Source organism: Hyperoodon ampullatus, assembly GCF_949752795.1.
Source record: "Hyperoodon ampullatus genome assembly, chromosome: X".
NCBI lineage: Eukaryota > Metazoa > Chordata > Mammalia > Artiodactyla > Ziphiidae > Hyperoodon > Hyperoodon ampullatus.
The window spans coordinates 90723619-90739035 of NC_136913.1; the positions used below are offsets into that span (position 1 = coordinate 90723619).

At 34.8% G+C, this 15417-nt stretch overlaps 1 protein-coding gene across 1 annotated transcript in view; it reads left to right on the plus strand.

Moving 5' to 3' along the window:
- Nucleotides 1-15417, plus strand: part of IL1RAPL2 (interleukin 1 receptor accessory protein like 2) — a gene marked incomplete at both ends in the record, with an annotated part of 1033390 nt that overhangs the window by 778269 nt on the left and 239704 nt on the right. The window contains one exon of the mRNA XM_079726932.1: nt 1747-1821. Coding sequence (XP_079583058.1) covers nt 1747-1821 — 75 coding nt within the window. The remainder of the gene's footprint in view (nt 1-1746; nt 1822-15417) is intronic.

Here is a 15417-nt window from a genome sequence, read left to right on the forward strand (position 1 = left end):
TGTATTGTAATGTATCATTATATGGAAGTAACATGATATTATTTAACCAGCCTCCTACTGATGGATATTTTGCTAGTTCTCAATATGTTGCTATTCCAAATGATAGCAAACAACAAAACTGAACATCTGTTGTGACTGGATTTTGAATACAAATATTTAAATTTCGTTTAAAACATATCTTTTATATTTCAAATAATATTTAAATATTGATATAAGGTTATTAAGAGTAACTGAAATATTGAAGAAATGAAGACTATAGATATTGTATTTGTGTTTGCCTGTATTATGCCAAAATTAGCTTAGTTAGAAAAATATATCATTCAATTCCATAAGGACAAGATGCGTTACAGGCCATCAATAAAGATTTGCTGGAAAAATGAGAACAAAAGTCACTAAAAATTTTCCTTAACAGTTTGGATATCAGGAAGATAAAGCTAATGTTATGTAAAGCTCTTTCCTGGTGCATTTGTTTGTTATCAACAATTATTTTGGGAATATCACCAAATTTGTATATTTCCCTAACATTTCCTATCATGTGATCAACTTTTGTTTCTCTCTTTCTCTTCTAAATATCTTTGCAAATATGAGATGAATTTCTCTCAGGTCAGCACAGAATTCCTAAACCAGTCAATTAACAATGGGTTAATGATTATCTCTTTCGTAGCCAGCTATATTCTATGTCTCTTGTGAATTACAAAGACTTATAAAACATTTCCCTTTGATAGGTAAGAGTCTAGTTGGATAGTTGAAGTAAGGCATAAATACGGGAACAAGTAAAAGGAACTCAGGGTATAAATAATAGCTTCATATAAGGTTTGTCGTAAAGCATTTTATGTCTGTGTGCCAAGTCCTGACACTTCTTTCTTCTAGGTACCTCTCTAAGTTCTACCTCTATTCCTCGATTTGTGTTATTAATTTTTCTTGCATTTCTTTTTCCTTACTCTGCCTTTCCAAATCTTCTCCATTCCTTAAGGTCTGTGTGGAGACTCATTTCCTTCATAAAACTTTGCCCGACCCTGACAACAAATATTGACCTCTCCTTTCTCCATTCCTTTACCACATATAGCCTTATAGCTGAAATGTTACAATTTTATTTTTACTAAATTGTATTCTTTGTTCATCTCTTTATTTTCATGTGCTAATTCTGTGTTCATAATCCTAGATTATATATTGAAGGCAAAGATAAAGACTTTACTTCTTTTCCCTTAGCACTTAGCATAGGACTTAGTGGACAAAAGATGCTCAGTCAGTATTTTTGATCATTTATCCTAATGAAGGTACCAGTGTTTTATCATATTGTTTTAGAGACTGAGGTGGGGAGTGAGGGATGATTCAGAGGTATAGAAGGTTCAGTCCACCAGAAATGTCCATTAGGGTTATATTTCATTAAGAATATTTAGTATTACAAAATGGGTATGAAGATTTCATGTTTATATGATTATACTCTTAAAATCTGTATTTCTTTACACTCACAAGCTTATAAAACCACTCAAAATAGACCATTTGTTTGATCTTGTTGGAAAGTGTAGCTGCCAAAGTGGCCTATTCACAGGGAATCAAGGTGCTCTAAATGTGCTGGGAAGTGGAGATTGTATGGATAGAGTAACAGCTCAAATAGGAACACTGTCTAATAAATGTTTACGTACTGTCAAGTCTACAAACATTAAATATCATACACGATAGAATCTGTCTCATCCTGTAATTTATCTCAATTTTTCCATTACCTTCTTTCATTTTCTCTTCTAGCTTTACTCACAGACAAACCTCCCAAGCCATTGTTCCCCATGGAGAATCAGCCAAGTGTTATAGATGTCCAGCTGGGTAAGTCTCTTTCTGGGAATAATAGGTCCTAAACTTCCTCTCTGTTAACAGATGAGGAAAATTGCATGAACCAGGAAAGGTTTATTGCTACTGTTATTACATGCAAATCAATTTGTGTCTGCTCATTTATAACCCTGGAGTTCATTGCAATAGCTGTTTAAGGAAATGAGTTTGTATTGCATCAAGGAATGGTAATACTAAGTGATTACACTGGGTATTAAGTGTGCTGTAGGACAGAGCTTTTTAACTCTGTGATTGATAGATTCCTGGGTGTCGTGAATTGGTGATTGGTACAGAAAACTTTTCATGCTTGTCAGTCCAAAATTTTTATTTAGAGAGCACTAACTCCTGGAGAACAAGCACTTTTTTAAAATAAAAGCGCTCCTCAGTACAGACTTTAAAACAATCTGATAATATTATTTCCAATGGCACAATCCAGGGCTATTTAAAACTTATTTTTAGGTTGAGATCCTAAATATTTATGAATCATCTGGAGTAGGAAAAAATAACAAGTTGATTCATGGGTGCTAGTGCCTTTTTACAGATTCAAAGACACAAGGTGTTGAGCCTCCTTTTTGAGTCTCCTGCCACTAAACCTTATGTTTCAAGAAATTTAAGCTTGAAACTCAGAGGCCTGCTAGTGTCTCTTTCAAACCACGGCCTTTACTCTAAACTATATTCTTTAACATCTGTGAGCTTTCACCTATCTTGGGTTTTATTCTGTTCTTCAGTTCTAATAATTTCTTCAATTCTAAACAAGAGAACTGGGTAAATATGCTGGCAACGTATTAGTTGTACTTTGGGCATATGACATTGAAATATGTGACCAGTGGTACCTACCAATTATATAGCTAGGGAAGGTGAATTGGCCCCAATATTTCAGTCACTTCCGAAGTTTTTGACTCAACTTTTGATCTTTCCAATCCAACTTGGATTGTTAGAGACTTATTTCTATCTTAAAAATAGGTGAGAGAAAATTACATTCCTAAGAGCTTGTTCATTTTTTAAGAATGAAACATAACACATTATAGTTAATGCAGCCTAGCAGTATGAGTGCCAGAGTTAAGTATTTTAAAGCAAAAAGAAAATAATAAACATGTTGTCAAGAGTGGGCTTTGAAAATGGTGAATATTTTGTTGATAATGTTGAAGATTAGACTATGGCTCTCTCCCTACCACTTGTATATTATTTTGCAGAGTCATCACATTTTGTTAAAGCCAAATCTAGATGTGCTGACACACTCCTTCACTAAGTTTTATATACTCACATCTTTCCATCCACACTGATATAAAATACCTCAAGGGTACTCTGGTTTTCCAGGGATTACATGAAGCCATAAGATGATCTTGTATCATTTGTTGAAGATTCAAGTGAATAAGTTATTTCTATATGAAAACATAAACTAAAGAGTAGCAAGCAAAATTCACACAACTATTTCAATTAAAACATGACTAAATTTTGTGTTTGTGGCCCCTAGGGGGATACTTCATTCTCCTCTGCCATTAAGCAAACTTCAACAGAAAAGTTTGAGGAGTGTTGCTTAAAGTAAGGAGGGAGACCCTTGTAGGGAGTAAATTTCATTCAGATTCACTGGGTGTCACACTTGTCTGTTGTATTCAGGACATCTCTAAGATGTGTGCTTTTTATAAATATGTATTCCAACATAGGTATATATACCAAAATAACTCACCAACATCACCCTGTAAAATCATTAAAGTACTTTGCTTCCAATTTACATTAGATGCAAGGCTGAACTTTTCAGTTTTTAGTTTGTTACACAATTTGGAAACAACTTTATTGACAGAAAGATGGAGACCTGCCCATTTTTCATTCCAGAAAGGCTGTTTCTCCAAGATGCTAAATCGACCATGTAATTCAGAGAAAGAAAAACAAAATCACTTAAACAAGATCTTTGGCATTTCAAGGAGCACATGACTGGTTAATTTTAAGTGATTTTAACTTTTCCACAGATTTATTTAGTACTGTTTATTCAGAACTGGAAATCATTTTGTAATTTACTCATGCCTCAATAGTAAGGTGATGTTAGAAGCACTATAAATGCCAGAGAGCTCTTCAGTGTTGGTGGGGGCTCTGCAGTCAGAATGATGAGGGCTTAGAAACTCTAGGCATAAAAATGAGCTAGAGAAAGATAACTGTGGTGATTGGACATCCCTGTCTATATCTTGAAAACTTTTAGAATTAACTAAGATCTCAAAACTTCTAGAAATTATTTTCCTTCATTTTTTAAAGTTTACCTAGCACATGCAGTTTTACACATCCTTAAACTAGAACTAAAATGAGAACTACCCAAAATACAACAGTCCAATCTAAATGGCTAAGCACATTACCAAGTTCAGTTTTGTCAAATCCCAATATTTGAAAATTTGGGATAACATTTTAGTGGATTAAAGTTAGCCCCAGATTTTCTCCTATTCCTACAATCTAAACATAGTTTCTCATCCCCCTCCCCTTGAACATGGTTGGCCTAGGATATACTTGACCAATAGAGTATGGTAGAAATGATATTCTGAGATGTTGGAGGTTGGGTCAAAAGAAATCTTGTAACTTCTCTTTGGATCTCTTGGTCTGGTCTGAAACTACCATGCTGTGAGAAACTCAAGACACATGTAGAGACCCTAGAGGTTGAGATGCCATGTGGAGAAAGAAAGGCCAATAAAACACCAAGGCACCAGACATGTGAGTGTAAGAACCCATGTTGGAAGTGAATCCTCCAGTCCCAGATGCCCTGACCTATACCATGTAGTTCAGAGATAAACCACTGAGCTGAACTCTTCTTAGATTTCTGACCCAAAAAGTCATAATCAAAAAAAAAAAATGGTTATCACTAGTCACTAAGCTAGGTATAGTTGGCTAAACAATAGATACCTGGAACAAACATTAATTAATTTTCTCTAGAACATTTTGAATTCCACTTTACCCATGAACAAGAGTCTCATGCAGGCATTTTATGCAAAGTTAGAAATATTGTAGGAAATATTTGAGTATCAGCTTCAAGATAGTTTTAGAAAACATGATCTAGAATTATTATTTATGTGTTTGTTTGAGGGTTGCACTCAGTTGTCAGTTCTGCACATTTGTAAAGGCAATCCAGTAAATGAAAATTTTCAGTTCAGATGAACATTTTTAGTGCATGGAGTTGGCATCAGTACAGATATTTTGTTGTGTCTCTAGAGGAAAATAAACATCTTGACTTTCTCTCTCCTATAGTGTAATCCATTAGTCATCCACAAAGTTATAGAAATTTACATACTTTTGCTGACATAGTGATGACAGTTTGGTTGTTGCTAAATTGTGTTCACACTATAATGCTGAAAGAAGATTAATCTTAACAAATAACTATATATGTTGAGATGATAAACATGTTCTTAACAAAATAATATTAAAATTATTGCTCTCACAAAGCAAGCCTATTCAGCTAAAACTGCCTGTGGTAATGTATGAAATATAAAGATAAAAGCAATGTATAAAACACACACACAAATCCAATTTGGCCCTATTACCTTCCATTTATTTTCTCCCTCTGAAAGTAGAAAAAATAACACTACATCACAGTATATTAATTTATATTGTACTTTAATACGAAATTATTAAAGCATCATAGTGATATCTGCCCCACTTGAAATGTATTGAAGCTAGGTAGACCCTCTTTTGGATACTGCTTTTTTTATAGAACACAAACGCATGCTTTACAAACTGTAACAGACTGCTAGAAACTTTGAAAAAGCAATAAACAAATGTGGATGAAAAGATTTGAGATCTGACATTTCATTTCAGTTAATGGTGACTTAGGAAATGTGCCCTGTTCCTCTCATTGATGATGATAACTGTTTTTCCTGGGAGTTTCCTAAGACTTAAACTACCAGTCAGTGTTATGCATAAAATAAATATACCAGGAAGAAATAGAAAACATGAACAGACCAAACACAAGCACTGAAATTGAAACTGTAATTAAAAATCTTCCAACAAACAAAAGCCCAGGGCCACATGGCTTCACAGGTGAATTCTATCAAACACTTAGAGAAGAGCTAACACTTATCCTTCGCAAACTCGTCCAGAATATAGCAGAGGGAGGAACGCTCCCAAACTCATTCTACGAGGCCACCACCATCCTAATACCAAAACCAGAAAGAAAGAAAACTACAGGCCAATACCACTGATGAACATAGATGCAAAACTCCTCAAAAAATTACTAGCAAAGAGATTCCAACAGCACATTAAAAGGATCATACACCATGATCAAGTGGGGCTTATCCCAGAAATGTAAGGATTCTTCAATATATGCAAATCAAACAACGTGATAAACCATATTAACAAATTGAAGGAGAAAAACCATATGATCATCTCAATAGATGCAGAAAAAGCTTTTGACAAAATTCAACACCCATTTATGATTAAAATCCTCCAGAAAGTAGGCATAGAGGGAACTTACCTCAACATAATAAAGGCAATATATGACAAACCCACAGCCAACATCGTTCTCAATGGTGAAAAACTGAAACAGTTTCCTCTAAGATCAGGAACAAGACAAGGTTATCCACTCTCACCACTCTTATTCACCATAGTTTTGGAAGTTTTAGCCACAGCAATCAGAGAAGAAAAATAAATAAAAGTAATCCAAATCAGAAAAGAAGAAGTAAATTTGTCACTGTTTGCAGATCACATGATACCCTACATAGAGAATCCTAAAGATGCTACCAGAAAACTACTAGAGCTAATCAATGAATTTGGTAAAGTAGCAGGATACAGACTTAATGCACAGAAATCTTTTGCATTCCTATACACTAATGATGCAAAATCTGAAAGAGAAATTAAGGAAACATTCCCATTTATCATTGCAACAAAAAGAATAAAATAACTAGGAATCAACCTACCTAAGGAGACAAAAGACCTGTATTCAGAAAACTATAAGACACTGATGAAAGAAGTCAAAGATGATACAAACAGATGGAGAGATATACCATGTTCTTGGATTGGAAGAATCAACATTGTGAAAATGACTATACTACCCAAAGCAATCAGCAGATTCAGTGCAATCCCTATTAAACTATTAAGGGCATTTTTCACAGAACTAGACCAAATAATTTTACAATTTGTATGGAAACACAAAGGACCCCGAATAGGCAAAGCAACCTTGAGAAAGAAAAACGGAGCTGGAGGAATCAGTCCCCCTGACTTCAGACTATACTACAAAGCTACAGTCATCAAGATGGTATGGTACTGGCACCAAAACAGAAATACAGATCTGTGGGACAGGATAGGAAGCCCAGAGATAAACCCACGCACATATGGTCACCTTATCTTTGACAAAGGAGGCAAGAATATACAGTGGAGAAAAGACAGCCTCTTCAATATGTGGTGCTGGGAAAATTGGACAGCTACATGTAAAAGAATGAAATTAGAACACTTCCTAACACCATACACAAAAATAAACTCAAAATGGATTAAAGATCTACATTTAAGGCCCAACACTATAAAACTCTTAGAGGAAAACAGAGGCAGAACACTCTATGACATAAATCACAGCAAGATACTTTTTACCCACCTCCTAGAGAAATGGAAATAAAAACAAAAATAAACAAATGGGACCTAATGAACCTTAAAAGCTTTTGCACAGCAAAAGAAAACATAAACAAGACAGAAAGACAACCCTCAGAATGGGAGAAAACACTTGCAAACGAAGCAACTGACAGAGAATTAATCTCCAAAATATACGAACAGCTAACGCAGTTCAATATCAAAAAAAGCAAACAACACAATCCAAAAAAGGGTGGAAGACCTAAATAGACATTTCTCCACAGAAGATATACAGATTGCCAGCAAACACATGAAAGGATGCTCAACATCATTAATCATTAGAGAAATGCAAATCAAAACTACAATGAGGTATCAGCTCACACCGGTCAGAATGGCTATCATCAGAAAATCTACAAACAATAAATGCTGGAGAGGGTGTGGAGAAAAGGGAACCCTCTTGCACTGTTGGTGGGAATGTAAATTTATACAGCCACTATGGGGAACAGTATGGAAGTTCCTTAGAAAACTAAAAATAGAACTACCATATGACCCAGCAATCCCACTACTGGACATATACCCTGAGAAAACCATAATTCAGAAGGAGACATGTACCACAATGTTCATTGCAGAACTATCTACAAGAGCCAGGACATGGAAGCAACCTAAGTGTCCATCAACAGATGAATGGATAAAGAAGATGTGTCACATATGTACAATGGAATATTACTCATCCATAAAAAGCAACAAAATTGAGTTATTTGTAGTGAGGTGGATGGACCTAGAGTCTGTCATACAGAGTGAAGTAAGTCAGAAAGAGAAAACAAATACAGTATGCTAACACATATATATGGAATAAAAAAAAAAGGTTCTGGTGGACCTAGGAGCAGGACAGGAATAAAGACACAGATGTATACAATGGACTTGAGGACACAGGGTGGGGAGGAGAAGCTGGGACGAAGTGAGAGAGTAGCATTGACATATACACTGCCGAATGTAAAATAGATAGCTAGTGGGAAGCAGCTACATTGCACAGGGAGATCAGCTCCATGCTTTGTGACCACGTAGAGGAATGGGTTAGGGAGATTGAGAGGGAGGCTCAAGAGGGAGGGGATTTGGGAATATATGTATACATATAGGTGATTCACTTTGTTTTACAGAAGACACTAACACAACAGTGTAAAGGAATTATACTCCAATAAAGATGTAAAAAAAAATAGAATAGTTTTGAGGATCATGGCAAGTGAAAGCAATTTCAGGCAAAGGCAAATGGATTACCAAAGATGGATTTAGAATAAGTGTCTTCAAACTTCTTGTAAAAGCCTAGATAGTAAATATTTTAGGCTTTGTGTGCTATATATTCTTCATTATAAGTATCATGTAGTGTGAAAGTAGCCTAGATATTATATGAGCATGACTGAGTCCTCATAAAACTTTATTTATGAGAACCAGGATTTCAATTTTACATACATAATTTTCATATGTCATGGAATATTATTCTTCCTTCAATTTGTTTTCAACTATTTGAAAAATGTAAAAATCATAGCATGTGGACCATACCAAAATAGAAGTTGGGCCCTCTGTGTCCCCGGGGTTGTGGCTTGCTGATCCCTGGTGTAGAACCAAAATGTACTAGGCACCTCAGATGCTGAACATCAACTTCATGTTGAGTAATAGTGTTTACTCACTAATTGTTAATATGGTTATTTACATTATCCCGAGGATTTTAAATGAAAATAATTCTTGTGGATAACTTTGGATCATTATGCTCATAACGACCAAAAACTATTTGCTAATGTATGCCAATTAGTAAATTGCAACTTGCTAGTGCTCTTTCCTATGTTGGTTCTAAAAATTAAGCAAAGACTATTGTTTTGATAATAAACCTCAGGGTATAGAAAAAATAAAAATAAATTTAAACACTGTTTATTTTCTTTTTCTGTGTTAAAGAGTCTAAAAGAAGGCCTGGGGGCCTCAATCATATAAGAAAAACTCAGACCAGTGGAATAGTTCCAAGCTAATTGAATACCAGATGAATCTGATCCAGTATGAAAAATTCTCTTTATTTCTCTTCTATTCTCATTCAGAATTTGTTTTATTTTTATAGGCTGTTTAAATTCATACTTAATGACTGTGTTATGTGCTACTGGCTCAAACTTTCTCTGTGTGTATAAGGAGTTTTCATCTTCGTCAGAAATCAATGTCACCAGCAGTTTCTACTTAAAATTATATTAGGTCCCCTAAGAGACCACTGTATACTGCAGGAAAATAAGGGAAAATATAATATTTAATGCAGTACTCAGGACTACAAGGCAAAAAAATAACTAATTGAACCCTAACTTAGGAAATTAGCTGTTTAGCCAAATCAATGTCATTTTTAAACTCAATATACCTAAAAACATTTTTTGCATTCTTAGTTGATGCCAAACACTGTGTTAGAACCTGGGGATATAGAGGTTAACAAAATGAGGGCCTTGGCCTTAAGGTGTTTCTCAGTCTAGTGGGGAAGAGAGATGTGTAAGCAGAATTACAATGCAATATGATAATGGCCAAAACAGAGATGGGAAAAGGGAGAGTGACATTTTTGTGGCAAGACCTCATAAATTAACAGTTCTATACTCTTTGACTTTCACTCAGTATAATGAAAAATCTCTGTAACCTCAAACCAAGTACTAAATTTATTTGAAAATAATTAAAAATTGCCAAGATATAACCTTTTATAATAATAAATTATCTACCATTTCTTCAATATGGTAAATACTAAAAATGGAAACATGATATCCCTGAGTCTCTTCAGTTTAGCAAAATTAGCCAACTATTTCTAAAGTTGTCATAGAACAAATAATCCAAAGTAGGTCACCAACAAATTGAGCTAAAATGTCAAGCCATAATTAATATCAATATAAATAGCAATACATGATTAGTCCATAAGCTCAAATCATGTATATGTGTTGTGTATATAATGGTGGTAGCAAGGGATTTATTTAATTATTTTTGTTTTTGTATACTCCTCCTATGCTTTTAACTTCAAATAACTCCTTAAAACTTTCATTTAATTTAATCTTGAATAAGTGAAGACTTTGGAGAGGAAGAAGAAGGGTATCATGAGTTCACTCAGCATTCTTGGCACACATAATTGGAGCTGGTTCATGGCAGCATTCACTGTCCCTTGTAGATATTCTAGGGTTAGTGAGCTGTTTCCAAAAGATCTATTTTTTGCAGGATAACATGTACAAGCTTAGCCTGGGGCTACACCAAACTGCAAACTATTCTATTCCCCAGATTGTACAACGTGTGCATTATTTACAGCTTTGGAAATTCTGGGCCAAGCCTTTTCCCTAAGAGTTGGCTGCCATATTAATGCTTGAGACTGAATCTGGTTTACTTACTTTGTCTAAGTTTGTATAACTTAATCATACTTGTTTTGAGGCACTTGACAATGAAAAGAAGAAAGTTAACACTTAAGAGTTATCTGTAATGTAATGAGTTAATTATGAACATCTTAGGAATAACATGATTGTTGACCAGACCTCTATTCCATATATTGCTATTTTGGGGCATTGCTGAAGTTTATGCCTCATTGAGATAATTAATATAAGCTTGAGGGTGTTTCATCACACTTTCACTAATGCCAATACAATGATTTTATACATATCAAAACAAAATTTGAGAATTTACTATGTATAGACACTTCAATAGGCATTTGTACATACACTGTCTTATTTATTCCTCACAAGAGCCCAAAGTAGTAGTAGGTACTGTTGAACCATTTTGAAGATGAGGAAACTTGGCCTCAGACAGATGAAATAATTTTTCTGAGGTTACATATTTAGTAAGTGGTAAAAATGGGATTTCGATCAGATTTGTCTGACTCCAAAGTTTGTGTTATTTTTATTGCAGCATACTGAGTATGGTAACTTTATCTAGGCCCAAAATTATATCCTCAAAAAAGCTATCAGGCCAATAGAGACATTTTAATAATAATAACAACAACAATAATAATTGTATTATATGTATTATAACTACATGTGAAATAGTAATTATTTAGCAATAGCCCTACTAGTAATAATTATTATTGTTATAATAATATTTAGTATGATTATTTAATAATAGCTCTACTACTACTACTACTAGTTTTTATTGCCAGTAGTAGTAGTAGTTGTTGTTGCAGTGGTAGTAGTAGTAGCAGTAATGATCGTAGAGCTATCATTTATTGATTGCTTACCATGTACTGATACTATATTAATACTTTATATGAGCTATCTCATTTAATCCTCCCAATGACTCTGTGGGATGGATGCAACTATTTGTCCCATTTTTAAGAGAATCATTAAGGTATTATTCATACACCATACAACTGATCTACTTAAATCATACATTTCAATTATTCCTAATATATTCAAAGTTGTGCAACCCTCACCACAATCAATTTCAGAACATTTCAACATCCCCAAAAGAAACTCCAAACCCATTAGCAGTCACTTCTCAGTCCTGCACCTTCACCCACACCACCATCTCTACGCAACCGCTAATCAATTTTCTTTGTCTATAAATTTGCCTATTCTGGACATTTAAAATAAATGAAATCATACAACATGTGGTCTTTTGTGATTGGCTTCTTATACTTAGTATATTGTTCTCAAGGTTCAAACATGTTGTAGCTTATATAAGTACTTCATCCCCTTTTAACTGCCAAATAATATTCCATTGTATGGATATACCACATATTATTTATCCATACATCTTTTTTTTTTTTTTTTTTTTTTTTTTCAGTACGTGGGCCTCTCACTGTTGTGGCCTCTCCCATTGCGGAGCACAGGCTCCGGATGCACAGGCTCAGCAGACATGGCTCATGGGCCCAGCTGCTCCGTAGCATGTGGGATCTTCCCGGACCAGGGCACGAACCCGTCACACTGCGCCACCAGGGAAGCCCCATACATCAATTTAAGGACATTTTTATTGTTTCTACTCTTTGGCTATTATAAAGAATGCTGCTATAAATATTAGTGTACACATTTTTTGTGTGGATATATGTTATCATTTCTCTTGGGTTATCATTTCTACCTAGGAATAGAACTGTTGGATCACTGGTTACTCTATATTTAAACTGTTAAGGAACTGCCAGATTTTTCCCAAAGCAACTACACCATTTTACATTCTCAGTAGAAATACACAAGCATTCCAATTTATTCACATCCTCACCAACACTTGTTCTTTTCCATTCTTTTGATAATAGTTATCCTAGTAGGTATTTAGTGGTATCTCATTTTGGTTTTGATTTACACTTCTGTAATTGTTAATTATGTTAAGCATCTTTTTTGCGTGTTTATTTGCCATTTGTATGTCTTTGGAGAAATGTCTATGGATCATTTTTAAAATGAGAAAATTTGGCTCAGAGAAGTCATATAACTTACCGAAGTTAGTAAGCAGTTTATAAAGAGTGAGGCCTAAGTAAGTTGACACTCTTAACACTTACCCATAATGTACATTAATGTTAGTACTGTTGTTTACTCAGTCTCCTTGCATTGGGTGCTTAGTTCTGTTCCCCTTTTTAAAATGGATTTTGGACAGAAGTCGAGTGATCCTATAAATTAAAAGAGTATCCTGTGTGAATTAATTCAGTGGGAGAATAGGAATGAGTAAGAGAGAATTATTTTGAGTTTTTGACCTTTGTAACACATGCCAAAACACATTTTCAAATGGCAAACTAATTCAGAACCTGCAGGCATACCTGAAAACAGGCTATGAAACGCAAGGCAGTATAGCAAAACTTTCCAAAGGGATGTACACTTAAGTGACCAGGAACCTGCATGTATGCTACATCATCTGAACAAATACCAAGAAATTCATCTGTGTCACTCAATAATAGGAGGGATAGATTAGAGACTAAAAAATACGTTAGGACACTCTCTACTTTTGGAACTTATTAGGAATATGTGTCAACTAAGGACACTATTCCCTAATAGCATGTTCTGTCTTTATTAATATCAATACCATCAGCTTTATAATTCTTTTCAGCAGTTCTGTTCTCTAACCCATTTTAACAAGTGGATAGTGTATGCTTTTTAAATATCTGGAAAGGGAAAGAATAAAGCTACCTCTTTTGACTATGTCTTAACATCCAACATGAACCGGGGGAAAAAAGGAATAATTTAGGCACACCTTCCAACTCAAATAGCTTATTTTATGTAAAGAAAAGTGGTTTTTATATTATAGGTAAACTTGTAGAAAATTGAAGGTAATATCACCTGACTGGTTCACACATAAATGACTTTTAAGTGTCTTCAGAATTGAGGTGGAAGTGTGGCTTTGCATCATTTAAATAAGTCCCTTAATTATTTTATACACTTTATTTGTACAGATCTGGCTTAAGCTTTGGAAGATCGTTTGCTTCTTTAGAAATAGTTGTTGTTTTTTTTCAGAAATCACATACAGATATCAGGAGTGTTATATAAATATATGGTTTTGTTAATAGGCACATATGTTGCTGTTAATTAGAGAACACCTGAAATTTTCCCACTTTCCTTCCCATTCTTACCCTAATTATCTCCTACACTGTTATGGTGGACAACCATAGATCAGACTCAACACAAAATAAGGGCCAGGCAAGAGATCTGGAGGAAAAACTCAGAGGTTTCTGAAGACAGAGATGATAGTCTAGAGTCAAGGTAACAACCTGAAGTCTGGAAGCTTACAGCAAGGTGGTGAGCAAATAGGTCAGGTCAAGGAACACACCAATCTTGAGCTCCTAGCAAGGTGAGAAAGTCAAAGGCTGAGAAGCCATCCAAAATCAAGCAACACATGGATACTGAAAAATCAAAAACAGTGGCATTAGACCTGTAAGAGTTGGCACTTGTTTCCCATAAGAGAAAGGTATTGTCACTGGGCATGGTCCCTAAAAAGGAAGTTGGAAAGAACTGGGGCTTAGAGTAACGCAGAGGAGGATCCACCTGACAGTTAGGAGCAGTTTATGAACACAGGGGTGAGAAAGCGAGCTCCATCAAAAAGAGTGAAAGGCAAACTTAGCCTGAGGCCAGTTCTGATAGAAAGAGTCTAGTCTTTGCCAATACCTGAATTTTTTTTTTTTTTTTTTTTACAAGGAAACTTTTATTTTCAATTTTCATCAAGAAATTTGCTGTGGTTTTAAAATTGAATTAATAGTATATGCATCATGTCCAAAAGTACATTTTAGTTTTGTTTCCAAATGCAGTATCAACCCCGGAGCTTCCATATATTGATATTTTGCATATGCTTTATACATTTGTTTTCCATGAACAGCAGCTTTGGTCCACTGAGGGCCTTTAACAGGTAGTTTGTTTCCTTCGTTGCAAATGTGTTGGGAGTCCTCCCATTGCTATAATGATGATTTTCCATTTAATAGCTAAGCTGTTTGATAAGACTTTTACTTGGTGAGATGATAACCATGGTGTGTCTCAAGGTTGATTGTGATGATGAGTCACCAAAGGAACAGAAAGAATGTGAACATTTGGAGTGAGACCCTGCCATAGAGGAGAGGGAATTTTGCTTAAGGCCCAAACTGAAAAACCCTTATCTCAATTATGGAAAAATATTAAGTTCTTTAGAGAGGAAAGAATTGTGATAATTTTAGATAAGAGAATTACAGAAGGGAAAAATTATTTTTTTTAACTTTTTAATTTATATTGGAATAGAGCTGATTAACAATATTATGATAGTTTCAGGTGCACAACAAAGGGATCCAGCCATACATGTGCATGTATCCATTCTCCCCCAAACTCCCCTCCCATCCAGGCTGCCACATAACACTGAGCAGAGTTCCTTGTGGGGAAAGGACTAATTTTAATAATTATATCTCATATTTATGCAGTATACTTCTCTAAGTAACTCAAAGCTTTTTGTCAGGTACTATTTACTTAATTTCTTTAATATTTTTGGAAAATAGGATGAGTCATTATTAACCATGGACATGTGTCGAGATTGAAGTTTTTGTGACACCCACAGGCATTTTAACTAAACATACTAGTGAGGAATGAGATGGACCAGTAAATAAATGAATAAATGTTCATTTATTCATTAAATAAATGG